Source organism: Gorilla gorilla, chromosome 16, assembly GCF_029281585.2.
Source record: "Gorilla gorilla gorilla isolate KB3781 chromosome 16, NHGRI_mGorGor1-v2.1_pri, whole genome shotgun sequence".
Lineage (NCBI taxonomy): Eukaryota > Metazoa > Chordata > Mammalia > Primates > Hominidae > Gorilla > Gorilla gorilla.
The window spans coordinates 29,059,538-29,086,532 of record NC_073240.2 but is presented as its reverse complement, the minus strand read 5'-3'; the positions used below and the strand labels follow the sequence as shown (position 1 = coordinate 29,086,532).

Sequence of the window (26,995 nt, the reverse complement as noted above, 5' to 3'; positions counted from 1 at the left end):
AGCTGGACACTTCCGGGAGGAGCTGCGAGGAGCCTCAGAGGAAGAAATGGGAGCAAACTGATGTCAAAGGTGGGGTTGGGAGAACAAAAGGTAGCCCCATGGAGGCCGGGGACATCACCCTAAAATGCCTGGTTGGCGTCTGTGCTGTGTGAACTTCTCAGGTTCCCTGGACTCTGCTCACGGTCAAGTCCACAGTAGCCTGTGACCCACACCATCACTCCACCTCCTTTCCTAGGGGGCAGCTTGGCCCAGGCGCCCAGGCTGGCCGGGAGCCCTCTCCCCGCCACTCCCAGGAGGGCCGCTTCCCTGCCTCCCTCAGTGCTCCTCAGTCCTGAAGACTTTCAGGACCTCCTGCCTAAGGTTCCTTCTGTGTTCCAGCAGGGGCAAGCATTTCTGCTGTCCCTGCTGAGTTGAAATGGCTTGTCTACAAGGCGGGAGCCCTTCAGGATGGAAACTGTGTCTACGTGTGCTTCCTGACGTGTGGGCTCGGGCACACAGCAGCACACAACAGGCGTCTGCTGGGCCTGGCAGCTCTGGGGCGGGAGGGCAGGTGCACAGCGGGCTGCCCTCCTCCGTGTGGGCCACGTGGCTGGAGGAGGCCGGCTGTCCTTGGAGAGTCAACTCACCAAGCAGTCACTTCTCAATTAAGAGCATCACCCAGAGCCATTTTTTAATTGTGTCTAATGTGATAATTTTGTCATGTAATGATAATGTAACGATTGCCCATTATTCAAGTCACAGATCAGACCTTAATTAAAACTGCTAAGTTCCTAATTAATTCCCAACAAGGCCACTCGTGAGTGTGGAGAAAAAGCATTATCTTGGCAGATGGAGATTTTTGTGCCTATGCCCCCTGTGACTAGCAGGGTTTGTAGGTGAACTGACCAAGCAACCCCAAGCTGAATTCACTGTTGGCGTCCACGGAGGCCTGTCTTCGACAGAGGGACGGGGAGCAGCACCCTTTCACAGGCCTTACGTGTGTGCACGCCTGAGTCGTGTGCGAGGCAGGCTTCAAAAAAAGTTCGTTGCCTTTTAGGCGAGCGTGCTGCGTGCAGAGCAGAGCTAGCAGCTGGCCGGAGATGCGGCCTTAGACAGGCTGGTCCTTAGAACTGGTCTTTTGACAACCTAATTTTTTACGTATATATATTATATTATATATATATATATATATATAGAGAGAGAGAGAGAGAGAGAAATTGTATTTATTCAAAAGAAATTAGGTTTTGCCAGTTTAATTTCACATAAGTGCCTGCCCCTCTGTTTTAATTATTTTCTCCCTTTATATCAGCAGATCTCCTTTTACTTCCTTAAACTTGATGCCCTTGATCATTATCTCTTATTTTGTGCATCACGTCATAGGCTGCATACTTTCTTTCTTTCTTTCCTTCTTTCTTTTGTTTTTTTGAGACAGAGTTTCACAGTTGTTGCCCAGGCAGGAGTGCAATGGTACCATCTCAGCTCACTGCAACCTCTGCCTCCCAGGTTCAAGCAGTTCTCCTGCCTCAGCCTCCCAAGTAGCTGGGATTACAGGCACCTGCCACCATGCCCAGCTAATTTTTGTATTTTTAGTAGAGATGGAGTTTCGCCATGTTAGCCAGGCTGGTCTCAAATTCCTGACCTCAGGTGATCCACTGGCCTCAGCCTCCCAAAGTGTTGGGATTACAGGCATGAGCCACCGCGCCTGGCCAAAGGCTGCATAGGGCTTTATAGCACTTTAAAGTTAAAAAATATTTTAAGATTTTATGACGCATTTCGATAGTAGAACAGCTAGGTTCCCCCTGAGCTTGCAAAGTTTGAGAAGTGTGTGTAGATTGCTATTTGTAGTCTTAAGCTACTGATGAGCTTCATATCTAATTCACATTCTTATATGCTTTAAGCTCCTTAGTATTGCAGTGTAAATCATTTTGTTGCTTCAAAATGCTCTTTAAATGAGCATTTTGATTAGAAAATAAGTCAACATTGCATTTTATTTTTATTGTTGCAGCTACATGACTAATTCATTGAAAATTTCAAAGACAATTAGCAGCGCTGTGAGCTAATATGGAATTTAGAGTTTTTTCAGGGAGGGAGAGAGTGTTAATTTTGCTAATTGAATAAGGTGTTTTTCAGTACCGTTTATCATTCATTTAGATTGTATCTAGAAGATACTAAAATAACTAATTGAAAATTTAAAAAACTCAGTTAAAATGTTTTTGATTTCTTTTGCTTTATGATTAAGTTTCCCTGTGTCAGCTGGTTGTTTTAGCATGAGGTAAACATGGCATTAAATCAAATTTTATCTAAGCAGATTTATTATTTTGGGAAAATCTTATTTATTATTTGGGAAAAATTAAATAACTGCAGTTATAACAGCAAATAACATAATCACTATAATCGGCATATGACTTATTTATACAAATCCATGACCTATCTTTCTTCCTTCCTCCATTCTTTCCTTCCTTCCCTCTTTCTTCTTCATTAGCATATAAGTAAAACAATGCTTGAGGACTTAGATGAGCAGAGGTCAAGAACTCTAATAAAACTCTAATAATTAGCACAGTGTAGTCTTAGTGCAAAGACAGAAAAACCAATGGGAAAGAATGGAGAGCCCAGAAACAGGCTCAAACGTATAAGGCTCTCCGATTTATGACAGAGGTAACACTACAATTCAGTATCAATGAATTTTATTTTGAATATATGGCACCATGCCAATTGGCACCCATGTGAAAGAAAATGTACCTTTATCCCTACCTCATTCGGTACACACAGATCATTTCTATATGGACCGTAGATCTAAATGTGAAAAACAAAATGTAATATTAGTGAACTCACGATAGGACAACATTTGATAAACAGGACCCCCAAAGCACTAAGAGTAAAGGATAAAACAAGATCAGACTATATTTAAGACCTTTTGGTCATCAAAAGTTACCATTAAGGGCCTGAAAAAACAATTTACCAAGTGGGAGAAGATTTTTACAGTATGTATTCCAGTAAAGGATTCATAGTGACACCATGGAAAGAGCTCCTACCAATCAATTAGGAAAAACCCCAGACCACCCCATAGAAAAATGAGCAATTTCACTCTCATTTCGCTAGAAGAGGATACCCAGTAGACAGTAATAATATGAAAAGATGCAGAACTTCCTTAGTTACAGGGAAATTCAAATTAAAGCCACAGTGCCATTTTACACAATGCCCATCTGGATGATGAAATTGAAAAAGATGAAAAGAAGCAAATATTGGTAAGGACATGAAACAATGGAATATATACACTGCTAGTGGAAATGTAAATTACTTCTACCACCTGAAAGGTTCATTTGCATGAACCCTCAGTCTCACTCTTAGGTGAGCCCCAACAGAAATGCCACTCTGTTTTCACTTAAGAATGTACTAGAGTGTTCATAGCAGCAGTAAAAATTAGATATACAATATATAGCAGCATGGAAGATTCTCAAGAACATAATATTGAGTGAAAGAAGCCAGACACAAAAAAGTGCATATATGATTTTAATTACATAAAGTACAAATATAGGAAAACTGATCTGTGCTGTTAGAAAATAGGATAGTGATTCCTCTTGGGGAGTGTGAGAATTAGGGGACTCATGAGGGGACTCTGGGTTCTAGTGATATTTTATGACACACGTGCTCAGCTTGTAGTAATCCATTGATGTACAGGTATGATAGGTGCATTTTTTCTCTTTTTGTATTTATTCTCTATTCAGGGATTGACTGCCTATGGGCTGCTCACTTGTTTCTGTGACTGAAGTTTTATTGGAACACAGATATGCTTATTAAGTGATGTATTATCCATAGCTACTTTCATGCTGTAACAGAAAGTTAAGTTGCCAGATCCATGGTACTTCAAAATATGCAAAAAGATTTTGTTAAGACACAGACAAGGAGGTAGAGTACTGCAAATGTAAAAGTGTGTGTGCATATGCGAGCATGTGTATTGGGTGTGCATGTGCCTATGTGCCTGTGAATGTATGTGTGTGGTGTGCATGGGTGCATATAGACAAATGTGCCTGTATGTATGCGAGCTTATATGTATGCATGTATGAGTGTGCCTGCATGTGTATTATGTGTGTATGTGTGCATGTGTGGGTGAATACACATATGCATGTGAGCCTGTGTCTGTGTGCACACTTGTGTGCAAGTGTGCACACATGTATGTGTAGTAGTGTGGATGCACACACGTGTGGCCCATGTCTGCATGATTGTGTGTGTGTGAATGTGTGCATGTGTGAATTATGATTTGGTGTGTACACATGTATACCTGTGTGGGTGTGCATGCATATGCATAGTTGTGCCTGCATGTGTGCATCCATGTGTTTTCATGTTCACACGTGTATATGTTCATGTATGTGCCCATGTGGGTGTAAATGTAATATGTGTGTGTGTTTTATGTGTGTGTTGTTCCAACTGAAGATTGTCAGTGAAATTTCTCTTTTGTCTCGTACAAGTACTTGCCTGAATTAACATTTCAGGGGTAGCAGCAGAATTACCAGAAAATGAATTAATTAGTCTTACTCACTGGGGGTAAAATAACCATCTTAAGAGTGTGCATAACCTCTCTAATACAAAACAAACAAATGGAAACTGGTGCTTTTCTCGTGTTGTTACGGGCTTTGGAAATCATAGCCTCTGAAAGGAATTTAGCATTTAAAAAATAATAATTTACAGAATATCTAAGACATTGAGGCATCAATGTCTCAATGTCTCACTTGAGACACTGTTTTGGAATATTGTTTTCTTTCTGGTAGAGGGAGGGCACCTGCACCTCCCTCCAAGGAGAACAGTGTGTATCTCTCTCTTGTGCTGCCCGACCTGGCAACCCAGGACAGAATACTCACACGCCATCTTGATGACAAATATTATAGCACTTGAAATGTTTAGTAGGTGGTTAATCCCAAAGCAAATTGCCACTTACAGTCTGTAACCAGGAATAATAGTAGAATACTGAGAAATTATTCTTCTGCGTTATTATTTACACATCTAAGCCATTTACTTTTTCAGCTCATAGGCCCTACTTGAGGCCGTTTTTGAATAAAAATAAAGTGTTGAATAAAAAATAAACTAAGGTGCACACTTTATTTAGATTTCCTTAATTCTTCCTTGATATCCTTTTCTGTTCCAGGACCCCATCCGGGACCCCACTTCCCATTTTGTCATCGTGTCTCCCAAGTCCCTTCTTAGCTGTGACAGTTTCTCAGTCTTTCCTTGTTTTTGATGACCTTGACAGTTTTGAGGTCTATCGGTCAGGTGTCTTGTAGGATGGCACTAAAGTGAGATTTGTCTGACATTTTTCTCATGATTTGACCAGGGTTGTGGATTTGGGGGAGAATGAGTGCAGAGCTAAAGTGTCATTTTCATCACACCCTGTGGAGAGTACGTGCTGTCAGCATGACTTATCATGGGCTTAAGTAGTGTTTGTCGGGTGTCTTTACTGCAGAGTTCCTCTCCCCACTTCTGTACTGTGCTGGTTGGAGGGAAGTTGCCACGAGCAAGCAACACTTAACGGGTAGGGAGCTTTGCTCCCCGCTCGAGGAGGAAGTATCTTTAGAAGATAGTTGGGATTCTTGTACATACATGTGTTTATGCTTCTCCAATCATTTACTTATTCAGTCGTTCATTTATATCAGTTTGGACTCTCATATATTTATTTTATGCTTTGAGTTATAATCCAATATTGCTTTATTTCTTACTCAACTTCTTCCCAGTTGTGGCCATTGGGAGCGCTCTCCATTGGTGCCTGTGTCCCATTGATGTGTTGCCGCTAACATCGTGCTTGTTTTTCTTTCCGTGAGCCCTTCCTTATTTTAGAGCACTGCAATATGTTCCACGCTCATCTTATATACTTCCTGCTCCAGTCCTAGAATACACTATTTCTCCAAGAAGCCTTGTTCTCTTTTACTGGAGACTGGTATTATAAGCCAAGATCTGGGATCTAGGTGTGCTCATTGATACTGGAATGTCATTCATTCTACATGCTCTCAGCTGATTGATAGAGCACAGAAATATATGTGTGTATACTAGTTTGTATACACACACACACATTTATATACATTGGTCTATGAATAGTTCTAATTAAACCATCTATTTCTAGGTTAAGCCAAGTCCATATCATTACCACATGGATAATTCTAGCCTCCACCCCTTGCACATGTGTAATCTCCCTCTCCAACAGGGAGAAACCTAATTCCCATCATCCACCATCTGTTTACTTAATCATTCACTTCCAGTACTATGTATATCAGTTTCAGAATTCTTAATTGGCATTCTCGTGGGAAATGTCTTCAGCGTCCACAGTACAGTGAGCTTGTACAGTTACTTCTCCCTTGGAGATGGATGAGGCAGTGGGGTACCTTGACTACTGTAACCCTGCTCTGAAGTTGTCCCCTGCCTCCTGTGACACGTTATGTGACTGCTCCCTTCTCCTAGACATCGTTATTTGACATCTGTCTCTGTATGATATTTTCTGCTTACTGCGCAGGCCATTGCCTTCCTTCTGCTTCTATTTCTGCTGCTTTGACTTGAATGGTGACTGGCTGGTTCACAGAGGATTGAGCACCTTCTCTTGGGTGTGTGTTCCTTAGTTGGTCCTCACAGCAGCCTTGTAAAGTAGGTATTATTAACCATATTGAACAGCTGAGGAAACAGAATGATTCTCATTTTATTTTACAAAAGTATTTCAGTAGTCTCTGTCAGGAGTTTTACCCTATTTGTAAGCTAGTAAGGGGCAAAGTGTCATGGATGCTGACAGGAGACATGAGCCTCAGGACTTTGTTCCCCAGGCCACAGTAGGCAGCATGAGCCAAAGCCTACCTGGGTCTGGCGACACCTGCACATGCAGTAATTTGTGTCAGGAGAGGAATTTGGCACTTAGGAAACACAAATCCATTTTACAGGATAAAAAGCATCCCTGCCTTTTGCTACAGAGGGACATATCTCTGTATTTCAAGGCTGATGGGCTGTGCATGCATCTTGGAAAAGATAGCCTGGAACAAAGACAATCAGTTCTTCTGCTTAGAAGATGTTCAGAAATGCAAGAGCTCAGTAGAGTGTTTTCTCCCAACAGCCTCCTCCGTGGTCTCTCAGAGACTTTCCATTCAGTTTTGCCCAGCTGCATCCTCACACCTGATTCACTGTCCTGGAGCACCACGCAGGTGCTCCTGCTTAAACATCTGCTTCTGTTAATCCCATGTTCAGAAGCCTCTCAAGACTCTCCAGGGTTTGTTCATTTCTATGGCATGACAACTCTTTTGTGGCATTCATCACATTTTGCCTTCTTTTATGTCTTCAGTTTCCTATACTATTAGACTGTAAAATTCTTGACGATAGAGATGAGATTTAATGTAATTTATTGATTTATTTATTTTTGGAGATGGAGTCTCACTCTGTTACCCAGGCTGGAGTGCAGTGGTGTGATCCCGGCTCACTGCAACCTCCACCTCCTGGGTTCAAGCAATTTTCCTGCCTCAGCCTCCCGAGTAACTGGGATTACAGGCATGCACCACCATGCCCAGCTAATTTTGTATACTTAGTAGAGATGGGATTTCACCATGTTAGCCAGGCTGATCTCAAACTCCTGACCTCAGGTGATCTACCCACCTCAGTCTCCCAGAGTGCTGGGATTACAGGTGTGAGCCACCGTGCCAGCCAGAGATGATATTTTAAAAAGTATTCTAGTACCTGATAATGTTTAGTATAATAGCTGTAGGTTTTTCAATAAATGTTAAATTGAATGGATGTTTTCAGTTTTCCTGAAGAAAATGAGAAGTACATTTCTTAGGGCTTAAAATTTTGACTTCTGAATCACCTTTCCTAATGTATCATTTTATTAGAAGTTAGATTACTAGAAATGATCAGAGTCAACTGTCAATTACACATACACATGCACAGACACCTACATCTCACTCAAGTATGTAAAAGTGTGGGCCCTTCTTATAAGGATCCCCAAAGTTTATATACAGACCCTTCTGTTTAGGACCAGCAGGTTTGTATGCCCCCTGTGCAGTAACAGAGCCATTCCACTGAGACAGCAGGTTTTGCAGCAGAGAAACAGTTTAATGATCACAGGGCGCTAAATGAGGAGCCGGGAGGAGACCCGCAAATCCATCTCCTGGGGTTCTGGGCTGGAGTTTCTAAGAGGATCATGGAGGGTGAGGGGCTGGAAAGTTGGAGTGGTCGATTGGTTGGGGAAAGGAGGATGAAATCATCAGGATGTGGAAACTTCATTTCCTGGTGAGTGAGCTCCTATGGGACCCTTCAGACCAGCTGAGCCAGTAGTTTCATCAGTATGCAGGAACTGAAGGAATATCTCAAAGGGAAAACTCAACATTTCATAATGTTCAAGTTGTTATTTGTAGAGCAGTTAAGGGAAACTGTAATCTTGTAACAGGGTCTGCCGGATTCTGGGGCAACAGGCAGTAGATGGCTCTGAGTAAGCAGGTCAGAGAGCAGCTGATCTAGTGATCAATGCTGAGTGTGCTGCAAGCTGGGTTTATTGTTGCTTTTCTTCTTCCCTGATTAATTTAATAAAACTTATAGGGATGGTTTGACTTCCTTCATGAGGCTTCCATTCTAGACTAGGAGACTGGTCATCTACATAAATAAAGAAGGCGAAAAATACAGACAGAATAGCGTGGGTTCCAGGTAAATAGGAGAGTAAGGATGCCAGGAGCGCAGAGCCTAGAGGGACGGCCATGGCCTGGGTTGCTGGCCTTGGCTTTGTGATCAGGTCAAGTAAGTGGTGAGAACAGAGAAAGGCTTTCCTAGGAAGCGCCTGACCTGAGCGGAGACACAGGGGAAGGGAGGCCTGAACTCTGCTGGGTGTGATCAGCCCATCTTATCAGTCACTGCAGTGGGTGGCTCCGGAGGGCAGTGAGGGGTGGTGGGGTGCCATTGCCTTTGGTGTCACTCAGAGGCTGTCACCGGAAGTCTTTGAGCAGAGAAGCCTCCTGCTCCTATAGGCCATGTCCAAGCAGGAAACAGAGGGTGGCTCCAGTGGGAAATTTCTGATTACGGGGAATATTTATAAGGATGTGGGCAAGGGAAAATTCAGTAGCTGTAGGGTATTGTCATCCTGGGCATGAAGGGATATGAGAGGGAGGAGTTATGGGAACCGAGAGAAAGGGGCAGGAGAAAGCCCTGTGGACAGTAGAGCCATGGGGCACCTTCCCTGCAAAGTCACGCAGCTTTATTGTTCCCCAGTGGCTGGGAGGAGGTTCTTCACTGTCGGGGAGCTGGGGCGCTGAGAAATCCACCCATACTTACGAATGGGACATGGTTTCTGGTCTTTCTTGAACAAATGAAGTAAGGCCCCTGGTGGCTACTTTATATCTGAAGAGCAGGTATCTGAAAACACAACTTGTAATTGTAGTGATATAACATTTTACCTGGGTAAGAGTGGATTGCTCAGGGCTGCTGGAGAAAGACGTAGCCTTATACTTCCCGATGATTCTGCGTGAACATTCTGAGTTTCTGTGTTGGTTCATGTTTTTAAAAAGATTTTTTTCTTTCTTCTTCTGTCCCTCCCTCCCCTCCTTCTAATGTAATGTCCCTTTCAGAGATAATTAGCATTGATAGTTTATAATGAATATAATTATTTTCTTATTTTGTTTTTGTTTTTTGAGATGGAGTTGTGCTCTTGTTGCCCAGGCTGGAGTGCAATGGCGAAATCTCGGTTCCCCGCAACCTCCGCCTCCCAGGTTCAAGTGATTCCCCTGCCTCAGCCTCCCGAGTAGCTGGGACTACAGGCACCCACCACCATGCCTGGCTAATTTTTTTGTATTTTTAGTAGAGATGGGGTTTCTCCATGTTGGTCAGGCTGGTCTCGAACTCCTGACCTCAGGTGATCTACCCGCCTCAGCCTCCCAAAGTGCTGGGATTATAGGCGTGAGCCACCCACCCAGCCAGAATATGATTATTTTCTTTGTAAAACATAAACACGGGGGTCACTGTGTGTGCTATTCTGCACCTTGTTTTTGTTTTGTTTTGTCTTAGACCTAACAATAAAGCCTGAAGGCAGTGTGTGTCAGCATTCACCTGACTCTCCCACTTGCTCGTGGTCACATGTGTTCCATCCTATGAGGGGTCATTGTTTATTTCACGCGATCTGTTGGTGGGCATGTAAGTGTTGTCTAGACTCTTGCTAGCCTTTGGGATTAGAAGTGGAATTGCTAGTGTAGGGGTTCTTGGCTATTTAATTGGCTAGATATTGCCAAATTGCCCTTTCAAGAAGTTGCAGTGATTCACCTTGCCCCAGGAGGTATGAATACAGACGCCTATTCTCTAAACCCTTACCAACATGTTATGCCATCTTTTCCTCATTGCTAGTTTGGTGGGTAAAAAACAGTACCTCATTGTATAACTGTTGGTTTAAACTACTTTTGAGGGGCTTATTTCTGACTGCCCAGCCCTGCTGCAGATGCACCGTCTGGGCACAGGCACCAAGAGGGCTTTCCCAGAGCCCCTTCCCTCTGTTCCTGACTGCGCAACATGAACAGCGGGGTTGGCCCAGTCTCTTCTGCTGTGACGCACCACAGAGTTCACCTGGGCAGAGGCATTGCAGCGAATGGGAAGCTTCTCCCCGTCCATTTAGTTAAAATCATGTCCTCCAATAATTTCTTATCTTACTTTCTGTTATCTTACTGGACTGATGGTTGGCCTTTAGTTTTCCCTGCCCTTCCCACAGCCCTCCAGGAAGCCCTGCTCTCCCTTGGGGTGCTGATTTTGTGATGGCCACACCATCTCCTTATTTTCCTTGGGGTAAATTACCTGTTCCTAGCATAAAGAAGATCTATCTATCTATCTATCTATCTATCTATCTATCTATCTATCTCTATCTATCTATCTATCTATCTATCTATCTATCTATCTATCTATCTATCTATCTCTATCTATCTATCTATCTATCTATCTATCTATCTATCTATCTATCTATCGAGTCTCACCCTGTTGCCCAGGCTGGAGTGTAGCGGCACAATCTTGGCTCACTGCAACCTCTGGCCTCCCAGGTTCAAGCAATTCTTGTGCCTCAGCCAGCCACCCGAGTAGCTGAGATTACAGGTGGCCATCACCACGCCCAGCTAATTTTTGTATTGTTAGTAGAGATGGGGTTTTGCCTTGTTGGCCAGGCTGGTCTCGAGCTCCTGACCTCAAGGGATCTGCCTGCCTCGGCCTCCCAATGTGTTGGGATTTCAGGCGTGAGCCACGGTGCCTGGCCTATATTTTTATTTTAATATGAACACACCTATGCTTAGAATGATGATACAATAATCTTAAAGATTGACTGAACCAAACTTACCTTTTAAGTACCTCATACTTTAGTAGTTTCAAGTTTCCCATGACTATTCAGTGGATGATTGAAAGCTGTTTTGTAATTTTGTTACTGTTCTAAATATGTCAAGTGTTCTGTGCCAGCTTCCTCAGTCTTTTGTCAATGGGCATCATTGTATGTCTTAAATATATCTCCATTATCTTTTGTTTACTGTTATACATTTTATGCACTTCAGTCTTCTATCTTATTCAATATTTTTCATGCTTCTGTATTATCACATTCTTCTCCTTCTACTTACAAAATTCTGTGTTTTTTCTTGTTTTTTTTAATTAAAAAAATAAACTGTGGATTGAAGAGAGGTTGGTTAGTGGGTACAAATACATAAATAGAAATCAGACCTCATTTCTCATTGATCAGGAGGGTGACTGTAGTTAACATTGATTGATTGTATGTTTCAAAGAATAATTGTATATTTCAGAGAATAATTTGAATATTCCTAGCATAAAGAAAAGATAGATATTTAAGGTGATGGGTATTCCAATTACCCTGTTTGATCTTTACACATTACATGAATGTGTCAAATTACCACATATACTCTGAAAATATGTACATCTACTATGTATCAATAAAATAGTAATTAAAAAAGAAAAAATGTAATTTTCTCCTGTCTTCATCTTTTCTCTATAGATTTTACAAGATGCAGGACAGGGTGATTGTTTTCCTCTTGGCTGTAGTTTTAAGAGGTTTCTTTAGATCAGTGCTTTCTGAAGATGCATTGGATTTGCTATTTCCAGCCTTTTGAGTGTGAAATATGTGAGAAGCCTCTTTCTTCTACATCATGAATTTCAGTGTCCCACTAGGCGCCACTGTAATTATGAACTGAGTGATCTGATGGATACTTCCTCCTAGTGGAAAAGCCTTGAATGGAGATGAAAGTTCCCTTTTAATGAGCTTTAATGTCTCATGGCTTTTATTCCTTTTTACTCTGCTTTGAAAGTAAAGGTTTGTGGGGGCCTAGAAGACTATGAACATTTCCTCCCATTTCTATGTCACTTGAGCTGGCTAAGGCCACTCTTCCCTCATAGGCTGTGAGTGTGTATTTGTGTGTGTGTGTGTGTGTGTGTGTGTGAATGTGGATGCATATGTGTGCCTGTGTATAGTGGGGGGTGCCAGTGAAGAAGTGGATGGAAGTGGGTCAGCCCCTCCTGCTGGGGTCAGGAGGGTGGAGGGGAGAGAGGCCCTCTGGGCCAGTTGGAGGCCCTTCCCACTAGGCTGGGACCCCGGAGAGCCTGCACCCCATTTCTCATCCTGATGTGGAGTAGCTGGGTGACGGTGGTCCAGGAGCTGTGGTGGACTCTGCCCTTTGCTCTCACACTGCTGAGGCAATGCCACCCCCAGAGACCTGCAGCACCTGCCCCTTTCTCCTTGTTCCTCTGCCCAGAGAAGCACCGAGTTCTCAGCAGCGACCCCTCCTGACCCTTGACACCTGTGCTGCTCTCTTGCCCTCTCTATGTGAGTGGGGTAGGACACTGGTGCAGGAGCCTCCTGGGGAGGGGGCAGAAGGGAGTCTCTGGGGCATCCATAGTGGGCATGTGGGGGAGTGGGGAGGAGGAGGAAAGGAGGCCTGTGATGGAGGAGGGGCATCTTAGGCATGAAGCAGCTGCTGGGCTGGCTGGGGTGAGGGCCATGGCACAGCCTTAGTATTTTACTTCTAGTCAATGAAACAATAGCAGCTGAAGTCGCAGTAAGAGACAGATCCTGTTAATGTGCATGGTATGCACCCAGGGAATCCTCACATCACATGTTTCTCCCTTTAAGCAAAAGGGGGCCCTATTTTGGTTCCTTTTGCAATTGGATATTAGTGGGAACTTTAAAAAAGGAAAGGAAGCTAAGTGTTTTATATTCTGAACTTGGAATGAATAATAACTAAAATGACAGTCCCATGGGGCAAAGTGGAATTTATCACTTCACAATGCAGCTTAACGTATCATTGGCTTTAATTAATCTTTTTTTAATGAAAGATATTTTTTTAAAAAAGTTTGTTTCTCTTTATGTCAATATAAAAACCTATCATGAACTTTTTCCCTGGAGAAACTGCCACCCCTGTCATTGCCTGTGCATGAAATCGGTGAGGGAGGCCAGCACCTTCCCTGCGTCTGCACCTGTCAGGGATGCCAGTCCCCTCCCTGTGCTCCTGACTTGCCCAGAGAAAATATTTTCTCTCAAAGATTTTTCTTTTGGAAACTACTTACAATCTTAGAATCAAATACTTAGGGGTATTCTTCTTTATTTTGTTGTTAAAAGGAGTTTGGGTAATTTTATGGGCAGAAGGTCGTGGTGGCTTTTGATAAATATAAGCTGTCCTGCCGGAAGCCGCTGACTGATGAGGGGTCTTCACTCCACCATTTATCCCATGGTTGCATCGTCAACTTCATTATCGGTACAGAGTCAGCTAACAAATATACTCCACTTTTTTGTGGACGTTATTTATGGACTTATTTTATGGAATGCACAAATCCGACTTCAAGATCATTTTTTAAAAAGTGGTTTGAAATAAAAATAAAGTGATTCTGTCCCTGTTTAATCAGCATTAAACCCTTGAGCCACAAGGTTGGTGCAGGGGAGGGGCTCCTGTTTGCTGAGGTGCTGGGCTTGCGAACAGGAGCCCTTCTTATGATGCCCTTCTTATGAAGTTCCACCGACACTTAGATATCCAGTGACCTGGTCTTATTAGCTTCATTTTGGAGGTCAGGAAGCTGAGGTCCATATGGCTTATGTAGCTTGGCCATGTTGCCAAAGCCAGACCGAGGTACAGGGGCAAATGCACATGGACACTGCCAACCCCAGACAGGCCACGGCCCTGTGTCCCTACAGAGAGGGCAAAAAGGTAAGCCTTTATCACACTCCGAAACAGCAGTAAGCCATTTTCTTTTCTTGATTGACTTACAAATTGAAAAAAGAAATCAATAGACCTGCATTTTCTAAGCTTTAAAAGCTGGTAACTGTTTTTTCGTTTAATTTTTTTTTATTTCAATAGCTTTTGGGAGTACAAGTGATTTTGGGTACATGGATGAATTATATAGCGGTGGATTCTGAGATTTCAGTGCACCTGACACCTGAGGAGTGTACATTGTACCCAATATGTAAGTTTTTATGTCACACCTCCCTCTCACCCTCCCCATTCTGAATCTCCAAAATCCATTATATCGCTCTGTATGCCCTTGCATACTCAAGCTTAGCTCCCACTTACAACTGAGAACCTGTGGTATTTAGTTTTCCATTCCTGAGTTACTTCACTAAGAATAATGGCCTCCAGCTCCATCCAAGTAGCTGCAAAAGACATTTTTTTTTACGGCTAAGTAGTATTCCATGGTGTATATATAGCACATTTTCTTTATCCACTCAGTGGTCAGTGGGCACTTAGGTTGGTTCCATATCTTTGCAGTTGTGAATTGTGCTGCCATAAACATGGATGTACAGGTGTCTTTTTCATATAATGACTTCTTTGCCTTTGGGTAGATACTCAGTAGTGGGATTGCTGGATCAAATGGTAGATCTACTTTTAGTTCTCTAAGGAATCCCTATATAGTTTTCTATAGAGGTTGTACTAATTTACATTCCCACCGCAGGGTAAAAGCATTCCTTTTTCATGACATCCACATCAACATCTATTGTTTTTTGACTTTTTGATAATGGCCATTTTTGCAAGAGTAAGATGGCATCTCATTGTGGTTTTGATTTGCATTTCCCTCATAATTAGTGATGTTGGCATTTTTTCATATGTTTGTTGGCCATTTGTATATCTTATTCTGAGAATTCTCTATTCATGTCCTTTGCCCACTTTCTGATGGGATTATTTGTTTTTTCTTGCAGATTTGTTTTTTCCCTATAGATTCTGGATACTAGTCCTTTGTCGGATGCATAGTTTGCAAATATTTTCTCCCACTCTGTGGGTTGTCTGTTTGATGATTATTATTAATACTCTGATGATTACTTCTTTTGCTGTACAGAAGTTTTTTAACTTAATTAGGTCCCATTTATTTACTTTCATTTTTGTCACATTTGCTTTTGGGGTCTTAGTCATGAATTCTTTGCCCAGGCCAATGTCCAGAAGAGCTTTCCCAAGGTTATCTTCTAGAATGTTTATGATTTCAGGTCTTAGATTTAAGTCTTTGATCCATCTTGAGTTGATTTTTGTACAAGGTGAGAGATAGAGATACAGTTTCATTCTTCTTCATTTGGCTAGCCAATTTTCCCAGTGCCATTTAGTAAATAGGGTGTCCTTTTCCAATTTATGTTTCTGTTTGCTTTGTCAAAGATCAATTGGCTGTAAGTATTTGGCTTTATTTCTGACTTCCATTGGTCTATGTGCCTACTTTTATACCAGTACCATGCTGTGTTGTTAACTATAGCCTTGTAGCATGACTTGAAGTCCAATAATGTGATGTCTCAAGATTTGTTATTTTTTGCTTAAGTTTGCTTTGTCTGTTCAGGCCCTTTTTTTGGTAGCACATGAATTTTAGGATTTTAAAAAAATTCTATAAAAAATAGTGTTCGCATTTTGATGGGAATTTCATTGAATCTGTAGATTGCTTTAGGCAGTGTGGTCATTTTCACAATATTGATTCTTCCCATCCATGAGCATGGGATGTATTTCCATTTGTTTGTGCCATCTATGATTTCTTTCAGCAGTGTTTTGTAGTTTTCCTTATAGAGATCTTCGACCTCCTTGGTTAAATATATTCCTAGGTATTTTATTTTATGTTTTGCAGCCATTGTAAAAGGGATTGAGTTCTTGATTTGATTCTTAGCTTGGTCGTTATTGGTGTATAGCAGCTACTGATTTGTATACATTGACTTTGTAACCTGAGACTTTATTGAAAGTTTGTCAAATCTGGGAGTCTTTTGGAGGAGTCTTTAGGGTTTTCTAGGTATACTATCATATCTTCAGCAAACAGTGATAGTTTGACTTTCTCTTTTCTGATTTGGATACCCTTCTTTCTTTCTCTTGCCTGATTGCTCTGGCTATTACTTCCAATACTGTTGAATAGGAGTGTTGAGAGAGAGCATCCTTGTCTTGCTCCAGTTCTCAGGAGGAATGCTTTCAACTTTTCCCCATTCAGTACGATGTTGGCTATGGGTTGGTCATATATCGCTTTCATTAATTTAAGTCCCTTCTATGCCTAGTTTGTTGAGGGTTTTTATCATAAATGGATGCTGGATTTTATCAAATGAGAAGCTGATAACTTTTTAAATTAGAATAGTTCTTCTAAAATGGGAAGCAATAAGAGAGAGAGGAAAGAATGCCAGTGTTCCCAAAGTCAGTGAAACATCCCCAAACGGTAAGCTTCAGCATTGTCCAAAATGGAGGTAACTCCAGAAAGTGAAGGAATCTGGGAAACAAGCACACAGGAAGAAGCCCACAAGGGCAAGAGGAAGTTCTTTGAGGCAGGAGAGGGGACTGAGGGGAAGGAGTTGCAAGGTTGGGGAGCCTTTAGGGGCTGCAGTGAGCTAATGGTGTGGAGGACACTGGCTGGATGCCCCTGAAGGTCATGTCAAAAGACAGAGGGAAGTGAAGAGGAAGGAGAATGATGGCACACCCCACGATCCCATCTGTTCAGTCATGGGGAGAACATCTAGAAGAGACGGGAGCAGGACAGCTGTTGTCCTGGGATGTGGCCAACACATAGGCCAGCCTAAGCTTGTGATAATCCCATAGGGATCCCCATGAGAAGCTCCTCCTCACTGTTCCTCACCCAGCCCAGTTCCAGCTTCTTCCTTGATGCCCAGCCTGCATTTCTCAGACCCCGGCTCCCAGCTGCCCTTGTGTCAAGTGCGCAGCGCCCCCTACCCATCCTTCATAGCCTGCCCTCCCCTTTTCTGTCAATTCAGTCACATTTTTCTAAATATCCAGGCTGGAAACCTCCGAGTCATAGAATGTCAGTGCAGCGCTAAAGCGTAGAGATTGTTCCCCCACCTTCCCTCCACACCATGCATGGTTTTAGAATTTCTGCCATGTGGTTCCAGCTTCTATGAAAGCCCATTCCATCTTGAGACAGTTGTACGGTTGGACGGTTTCTCTTTATAAGAAAGTGAATCCTGCCTCCCAGCGGTCCTCGCTGCCTCTGCTCCCTAACCCAGCATCTAGGTCCCAGTTCATTACTTTCAGCTGAAGGGAAGGAGGTTGCGACGTCTGCCCCATGGCCAGCTCAGGCTCCCCGAGCATCACTTCCCCAGCTTAACATCCTCCGGCTGTTCTGGGCATTCTCGCCTTTGCCCAGCCCTGCTGCACACGTGGGAGTTCTTCCACTTCCTCCCACAAATGTGGGCTTGCCGGAGCAGAAAGAAACGTTTCTCCCTGTTTTACACTCTGTTCCCTTATTCCTGAAGCCTAACTCTGCATTTGCCCCCATGTAGAATAGAGACTGGGATGCCCTCTGGGGCCACTATCTCCATGACTTACCTTCCTCAGTAGTATTCATCACCACCTGGAAAGGCACCTGTGTCTGCAACACATGCATACACACATTTGCACACACACAGGCACGTGTGAAGTCGTGGAGCAAGGAGTGCTGTCAGTAAATGTACAGGGGAGAAGACTCCTCCAGCCCTGCCCTCGTGGAGCTGACGGTTCGGCCTCCTGTGGACAGCAGGTGCCTCTGGGTCCAGGGAGAACCTTGCTTTATGTCTTAATGCCCAGGTAATGTAACCAGATTAAAGAAACATTTGAAAACTTTTGCTCTAGAAAGCTTTTCAGTAAGTTGGATGGCATGAGTGATTTTCCTTCCTGAGAATTTCTTCTTTTTTTATGGGAGAGGAGATTATTTTTAAAGTCCATTTTCTTCCGAAGAGTGAAAAAGGCCAAGCAATAAATCCACAGCTGTGCAACCTACTTCAGTGCAAGTCTCCAGGCCATAATTTGTTAGCCTCCATCAAGCAAAGGAGCATGTGATGCCTCCATCTGCCCAAGTGAAGGCAGCATGGGTTGTCTGAGGAGGGGACGAAGGTGCCTTTCCTGGCGTGTGTGGATGACACCAACGCAAAGGCACTCATTATTCTTCGTGCCTGTCTTGGCTTAGCTCTGAAGACATGGGAAAGCTGGGGACACACTGGGCAAAGGGAGAAGTCACATAGCACCAGTGACTGGTCACAGCACCACAGCACCAGCACCAGGAGTTGTCAGCAAAGACTCCCCCAGCTGCCCTGTGGTCTGAGAGAAGTGAGGGAAGTCAGGAGAGTGGGGGTGAGGCTGGAGGAGCCCCGGGGAAAGACCCTATGGCTTGAGTGGGGAGACCAGTGAGAAGTTTGGAGTTTCCTTGGTGTTACAGGAAGCCCTCAGAAGGGCTTAGAGGGTGTGAGGTAGTCTGTTCTCCCTGGTAAGCATCACCCAGGCTGCTCCGTGGATGGGTAGAGGGCTTCCCCAGAGGTGGGCTAGGGGTGACTAGGTCAAGAATGCTGGCGGGTAGACAGGGGAGGCAGGGCCGGCCTGTCCGGGACACGTGTTTTTCGTGGAGTTGAGGGGATTTGCTAATGTGGGTCTGAGGTGGGCAGGACCCTGGGACAGTGTCCAGGTCTGGCTCAGGCCATGCCATGCAGAGTGTGGGCAGGAGCCCGGGCTAGAATGTGAGAGTGAAGAGACTGAGGGGCTGACCCAGTGAGCCTCGGCCATGCAGCTGCTTCCCAGCTGGGCCTCCCTTGCCATCTGCTAGCTGTTATTAAGGTGGCCTCTCCGCAGTCTGGGCCATCAGTGAAGTTCAGCCGGCTTCTTTTTTATTTCTGTAGAAAATATCTTCTTCCCACAGGGCAGCCTTTTTGACACCTCTTCTTTATTGAGAATCATGCTAAGCATGTGTGCCAGGTAGACTCATCAGTGCCGGGAGGGACAGGCCGAGGCGCAGGAGAGCGCACAGCGGAAGGCGGGAAGCCAGGGGCACGGGTGGAGCGGGGCCGCTAGGGAAGGGCCCTCCTCGTGTCGCCCTTCTGAGCTCCGGGGTCTTCTACCCCGACCCTTCTCCACTGAGAACGCAGCCCGGGGAGCGGGGCCGGGGTGCCACCTATGCCGACGTCTGAATTCCCTTGCTTTCTCCCCAAGCTCGCCCACGCATCTCACAGTACGTTCCTTTTGGGTAGGAAGGCCAGTTTTTCATCTTGTGCACTTTACACATCTGTGAACCATGGCGCAAACCTGCCTCTCAGGCTCCGTAACAGTTGGAAATCTTAAAGCACAATGAAAAACAACTATTTTCTCTCTAGAAAGTTCTGCTTCTTTTTAGTGTAAGCCTAGGATTGTACACAACTTACTTTGGAAACAAGCTGGAAGTCAGCCCTCTGCTCCCAGCTGGTCTTCCCCACCCGCGGAGGGCGGAGCACCAGAGCCCTCGCCCTCCCAACAGCCATCATGCGGCTGGTGCCATTAGCCAGGCACTGGCATCTTCTAAAGTTCATCTTTTTAGAAAGTATTATTTACTTTCTAAATAGTCACAAACCTGCACTGTAACTATTTACTTTCTAAATAGTTTGTCACGGCCTGACAAACCTGCACTGTAACTCCGCAGTGGTGTCCGGGCTCGGCCATTCGGCCTGGAGGCGGGCGGAGGCCGGGGTGCTCTTGGCTCTGGAGAGCCAGGCTCCCCCACCCTGTGGCCTTTGAATCCCACGCCCCGGGCATGTGAGGGTCTCGCTCTGGCTGTTCCCGCCGCCTGGGTCTCCTGGACACTCCCGAAGCCTCCATTACCACCTGGATGTGAAGGGCGCGGAGGGTCTTCTCCAGGCAGCGCTCACTGTGCACCTCCGGCACTCGGCACCTCCATGGCACATCCAGGGCTCCCCTGCCACCCTCATTTCTGCTCTGGTCCCAGCCCAGAGCATCTGCCAGCGGCCCGCTCCAGCCCCACCGCTCGCAGGCGGACCCTGGACGTGCCATAGGTCCTCCTCCCCTCCCGCCAACACCCGGGCAGCTGCCACATCCTGGGCGGGCGGCTCCATGCGCTCCCAGGGCCTCGTGCTGGGGTTAGTGCCATGCTGTCGCCGCCTGGAGATTCGGGGTTGGTTTCCGTTTTACACCGGGTCCCCGCGGTGTGCAGCCATCTGCCTGCCTCAGTCCCAGCGAAGCATCTGGAACACCCAGCCGCTTTTCCTGTCGCTGCCTCGCAGCCCAGCCCAGGCCTCCTTCGCGGTTCCCTGCCTGCGGGAGCAGCCCCTAAGGCTTATCGCCTCCGATTTACTGCCCGCGCTGTGTTTTCAACATGAAAATGTAAAGACGGCAGCTCTGCGTTTCATCACATGGAGTCTCCCATCAAACCTTTCACCTGCTCCAGGCCAGCGTGGACGCAGCTCCCGCGCCGGGCGCTCTGCGCGGTGGGGCCGCCACCTCAGCCAGGCCCACCCTCCCCGGCTCCCACACACCGTCCAGCCGTCTCCTCTCAGCCTGACCACTTGCTCCAGGGCAGGGCCTCCCTTGCAGGGGCTTCTTGGTGGCATTGATGACAGGCACAATTAAATAACTCACCACGCAGCTCGGTGGTTAGTGGCTGTGTGTCTCGCTAGAGTGCACGTCCAGCGGGGGTCTGCCATAGTGGGAGGAGAACGGAGCCCGGAGCTTGTGTCTGCCCGGTGCTGAGAAAATATGGACGACTGACAGAATGCATGAATGAGTGAACACCTCTCCTAAGGAACAGGCATGCCTGGCGCCGAGGACTGGGGCCGTAGGCTGCAGGACGCTGGTGGTTCCCAAGGCGCTGGGTAGCTGTCTGGTCTTTCCTGGCCAAGGGAAGGAGGGGCGCCCCAGCCCTCTTTTCAGCCTCTTTCCCAGGCGCCTCCCATTCTCTGGGCTCTAGTTTACTCACCTAGAAAAGAAGAGAAACTAGATGGTTTCTGAAGTCCGTTGTGGTGCTAGCATTTTATGTTTTTATTTTTGTCAGAGCCCCTTAGGAAATAAAACTACAGTGTAAATAATGAAAACAAAAAAGAACATTCTACTTGCAAGTGCTTCGGGCAATTCCCTTTTTATATTCCTAAGAAATGATTCTATTTCCATCCACGCGAAATTGGGCCATTCTGTCTTTTTACTTCACAAACTGGGCAACTTTCTTCCTTTGAGTTTCAAGAAGACAATTTAAGTGCAAAGAACCCAACACTCAAAACATGGTTATTGTGCCTTCCTTGTGTGTAAATGTTGCTTAGGGGCCATTGTGTTAGAATTCACAATCAATAAGCAAAATATCAACGTTCATTTTTCAAGGCACTTCGTAGTAGACAAGGGTAGAACGCCGCAGTTTGCCGTTCTTCTCACAATTCCTGGGTGAAAATTGTACTTGTGGTTTGTTAGCGATTTTTTCAGAATGAACCCATAAATTCCTTTCGGTGTGGTTTTTCTCACTTTACTGTATTCTGCCATAGTCTCTTTTTATTTTTTTTAAACAATCTTGTTGAGATATAATTGACATACAATAAATTACAAATATTTAAAGTGTAAAATTTGATAAGTTTTCACATATGTACCCCTGTGAAACCGTCACGACAATCCAGTAGCTGACATACCCATCACGCTTCTACCCAGTGGAATGAGTGGATGAAATGTGTGTATTTAAATTTTAAAGAAGTTGCCCAACTATTTCCCACATGGTTATGGCATTTTTCATTCCCACCAGCAGTGTATGAGAACTCTCATTTCTCTACGTCTTTGTCAACATGTGTTATTGTGTCTTATTTGTTATACTCATTATAGTGAGTGTGAATGCTATCTCACTGTTTTTCAATTGTGGTAAAATACATATAATATAAGGTTTACCATTTAAACCATTTTACACGTTCGGTTCAGTGGCATTAACTACATTCAGATTATTGTGCAACCATCACCACCATCCATCTTCAAAACTCTTTTCATCTTGCAAAACTGAAAGCCTGTACCCCTTAAACACGAGCTCCCTATTTAGCCCTTGTGCTAGATCTTGATAACCACTATTCTGTTCTGTCCCTATGAACTTGACTACTAGGTATCTCATATTAGCAGAATCATATAGTATTTGTCATTTCGTGATGGGCTTATTTCAGTCAGCCTTATGTCACCGGTGTCCTCAAGGCCCATCCACGTTGTAGCATGTGTGAGAATTTTCTTTCTTTTTAAGGATGAATAATATTCCATTGTGTAGATATAACACAATTTATCTATTTATCTGTCAACGGATACTGGGTTGCTTCCACCTTTTGGCTATTTTGAATGATGCTGCTACGAAGATGAGTGTACAAATAACTCTTCAAGACCTGTTTTTAATTCTTTGGGTATATATGCCGAAGTGGGGTTGCTGGATTATTTTGTCTCGTCGTGGTTTAAACTTAGGGTTTCTTGCTAACTGGTGATGTTGGGCATCTTTTTATGTGCATATTTTTCATTTTTATTTCTCCTTTGGTAAAGTGTCTTGTTCAAATATCTTCTCAATTTTTGAGTTTTGTTTATTATTGAATTTTCAGAGTTCTTTATATGCTCTAGATGCAAATCCTTTATAAGATAGATACTTTGCAAATATATTCTTCCAGTCTGTGACTTGTCTGTTCATTCTTTTTGACAGTGTCTTTTGAGGAGGAGAGGTATTTAACTTTGATGAAGTCCATTTAATCCACTTGTTTTTCATGTATTGTGTTTTTTAGTGTTGTACCTAAGCAACCTGGGGTCAAAAAGATTTTCTTCTGTGTTTTCTTTTATACATTTTAGAGTTCTAGGTTTTACATTGAGGTCTGTGATCCCTCCTGAGTTAACTTTTGTATATGCTGTGAAGTATGGATTCAAGTTTATTTGGGGTGTGGGGGGGGTATTTGGGTGTCCAGTTGTTCCAGAAGCATTTGTAGAAAATGATTATTTTTGCTTTTTGCATCTTTGTAAAAAAATTAGTTATGTATGTGAGTTTATTTCTAAACTCTTATTGGCCTATATTTACACTATTTCATTACTGTAGCTTTATAATGATTATTAAAAGCAGGTAGTATCATTTCTTTATATTTGTTCTTTCAGGTTTTTTTGGTGTTGTTTTGGCTATTCTGGGGTCCCTGCATTTCCATATGAGTTTTAAAATCAGTATGTCAACCTGTAAAAATAGCTCGCTGTGATTTTATTGGGATTTCTTTGAATCTATAGAACAAATAGAGAGGGGGGAGAATTAGCTGCTTGACACTAGTAAGTCTTCCTGCCATGAACAAGGTATGTTTCTCCATTTTTTTAACCTTCTTTTATTTCTTTCAGCAATATTGTGTTGTTTTCAGTGTACAAGTCTTTCACATATTTTGTCAACTTTGTTTCTAAGTACTTTATATTTTTGATGGTATTATAAAAGTTATTTTTAAAAATTCTAATTCCTATCTTCATTGCTATTATATAGAAATATAATAGATGTATATGTATGGATCTTATATCCTGCAGCCTTACTACACTTACTAGGTCTAGTAGTCTTTTTGTAGATTACATCAAATTTACTATATAGCTAAATAGAGATTTCTTTCATCCTTTCCAATCTATATGTCATTACTTTTTTTCTTGCCTAATTGCATTGGTTATACTTTCCAGTAAAATGCATTGGCTATTTACACCCAATAAAATGTTTAATAGAAATATTGAGAGTGGATCTCTTGTCTTATTCCTGATGGTAGTCAGGAAGCACAAATACTTTCACCATTAAATATGATGTAACTGTGTAAAGAATAAATTATTCTAAAGAATAATTTAGATATTCTTTTCCAAGTTAAGAAATTACTTGTTTATTCCTGGTGTGCAGAGACTTTTTATTATGAATGGGTGTTGAGTTTTTCAAATGCCTTCTATGTGTCTATTAAAAATATATATATTTTTAGTTTGTTAATATAGTGAATTACATTGCTCGCCTGTCAGATGTTAAATCATCCTTGCATTTCTGGATAAACTTCACTTGATCATGATGTATTGTTATCCTTCTTTTTTTTTTTTTTTTTGAGACTGAGTCTCACTCTGTTGCCAGGCTGAAGTGCAGTGGCATGATCTCGGCTCACTGTAACCTCTGCCTCCTGGCTTCAAGCGAATCTCCTGCCTCAGCCTCCCAAGTAGCTGGGACTATAGGCATGTGCCGCCACACTCAGCTAATTTTTGTATTTTTAGTAGAGATGGGGTTTCACCATGTTGGCCAGGATGGTCTCGATCTCTTGACCTCGTGATCTGCCCACCTTGGCCTCCCAAAGTGTTGGTGAGCCACCACATCTGGCATATTGCTATTCTTCTAATATAGTCTTGGATGAGATTTGCTAAAGTTTTAAAAATATATTTTACAACTATGTTTATAAGAGATTGTTCTGTAGTTTCCTTTTCTTGTAATGTCTTTGGTTTTCATAGTAGGGTAATTATGGCCTCATTTAATGAGATGGGAAGGATTCTCTTTTATTCAGTTTTCAGGAAGAGTTTGTGTAGAATTACTGTAATTTCAACCTTATATGTTTGGTACAATTCACCAGTCAAACCCTGAGGTCTGGGGTTTTCCATGTGGGAAGGTTTTGCATTACGATTTCAAAAAAATTGTTTTTCGAGGTAGGGTCTCACTCTGTTGCCTAGGCTGGAGTACAGTGATGCAGTCTTGGTTCCTGCAGCCTGGACCTCCCAGCCTCAAGCAGTCTTCCCACTTCAGCCTCCTGAGTAACTGAGACTACAGGCATGTACCACCACACCTGGCTAATTTTTTTTTTTGGTAGAGATAGGGTTTTACCATGTTGCCCAGGCTGGTCTTGAACTCTTGGGTTCAAGCAATCTGCCCACCTCGGCCTCCCAAAGGGCTGAGATTACAGATATGAGCCACCATGCCTGGCCTCAACTTCTTAAATAGTAACAGGGCTATTCCTGTTATCTCTTTATTCTTGGGTGAACTTTGGTAATTTGTATCTTCAAGGAATTTGTTCATTGTATGTGTTGTCACATTTGTTCACATGAAATAGTTCATATTATTTACTTATTATCCTTTTAATATCTGTATAATCTGTAGTACTGCCACCTCTGTCATTCCTGATGTTGATAATTTGCGTCTTCTGTGTTTTCTTCTGATCATTCTTGATAGAAGTTTATCAATTTTATTGATTTTCTGAAAACAAAAACAAATGCCTTCGATTTCATTCTCTGTGTTGTTTTTTTTTAATTTCATTGATTTCTCCTTTGATCTTGTTATTTTCTTTTTTCTGCTTACTTACTTTTTTTTTCTTCTCCTTTTTTCCAGTTTTTTCAGATGGAAGCTAAAGTCATTGATATGACACTTTTTCAATATAGATTTTTAGTATTATTGATTTCTACCTCAGCAACACTTTAGTGCAATCATACAAATTCTGATAAGTTGTGTTTTCATTTTCATTTAGTTCAGAAAACAAAATTTCTAGTTTCCTTTTGGCTTCGTTTTTGATCTACAGGTTATTTAGAAATGCATTATTTACTTTCCAAATATTTGGGCATTGCCCAGGGATTTTTCTGCTATTAATATCTAATTTAACTCCCTGTGGCTGGATAAGATACCCTGTATGACCCAAATCCTTACAGCAGTCTGTGAGGTTTCATGTGCTCTGGCCCCTTCCTGCCTAATCTCATCTCCTATAATTCTCCTCTTCATCACTCCAGCCTTTTTACCACTTTTTGAGCCTAGTACTGGTGTGGGGCCTTCGTTGGCTGTTACCCCTCTCTGGAACTCTTGCCCATGATGAAGGGACGTGGCTGGCTGCTCACTTTTCTCAGGTTTCTGTTCAATTTTTGCTAAAGTTTTTTTTTTTTTTTTTTTTTTTTTTTAGACGGAGTCTTGCTCTGTCACCCAGGCTGGAGTGCAGTGGCACCATATCGGCTCACTGCAGCCTCCGCCTCCCAGGTTCAAGCAATTCTCCTGTCTCTGCCTCCTGAGTAGCTGGAATTACAGGCATGCACCACCACGCCCAGCTAATTTTTGTATTTTTAGGAGAGATGGGGTTTCACGATGTTGGCCAGGTTGGTCTCGAGCTCCTGACCTCAGGTTATCCACTTGCCTTGGCCTCCCAAAGTGCTTACAAGATATTTTATGTCTATGTTTGTAAGGGACATTGCCTTTTTCAGACAGGCAATTTTGACCACTCGAATTGTAGTAGGACTCTTGCACTCCTTTCCTCCCTATTTTTCTCTATACTGCTTTCTACCTCATATAGTGTATATGCATTTGTTCATTGTCAGTCTGTCTCAACTAGGGTTAAGGCTCCTGAGCACAGAGACCTCTACGTGTTCACTGCTGTGTGCCCAGGGCTAGAACAGTGCCTGCCTGCAGTAGGTGTTTAGTGTACTTTGAGTGAATGAGTGAATAATGTCCATGGGGCAGCTTGGTCCATCTCTGCAAATGCAGAAGCGATCGTCTCCCCTGTTCCTCTGGAGTTTGCCTGACGATTGCAAAGAAAGTGGCTTCCATTCTGTTGAATAATGAGAATAATCATGTTTTTAAAAGCTACTTATTAAGAGCTCTCTTGTTTAATGAAAAACATTGTTTGGCTTTCTTAAGATCCAATTGTGATGCAGATCTCTCAACCTGCAGCTGGTCTCTCTCTATTTAACAGCCCATCTGGGTTGTGCTCAAGGAAACCATATTCTAAATGGAATTCTTTAAGGCTGCAGCCTTTTCAAATCAAGCTATTACATGGCTACATTGTGTCTCTGTACTTATTAGCCTAACTTTGTTAAATGCTTTGTAAATCCAAAAACCCGGAACATTTCTAAAGAAGGGCACA

At 43.3% G+C, this 26,995-nt stretch overlaps 1 protein-coding gene across 6 annotated transcripts in view; it reads left to right on the top strand.

Moving 5' to 3' along the window:
* OCA2 (OCA2 melanosomal transmembrane protein) overlaps positions 1 to 26,995 on the top strand; it is a 342,139-nt gene that overhangs the window by 271,158 nt on the left and 43,986 nt on the right. The window contains exon 23 of one of the 6 annotated variants that reach the window (XR_010130935.1): positions 14,301 to 14,319. The exons of 4 other annotated variants lie outside the window; for them this stretch is intronic. Coding sequence is in view for 1 of the 2 variants with exons in the window: in XM_055362727.2 (XP_055218702.2) it covers positions 14,301 to 14,319 (19 nt within the window). In the remaining variant the exon portion in view is untranslated. Of the gene's footprint in view, positions 1 to 14,300; positions 14,407 to 26,995 lie in introns of those variants that run through there. One more of the 6 variants, XM_055362727.2, reaches the window with a different exon arrangement.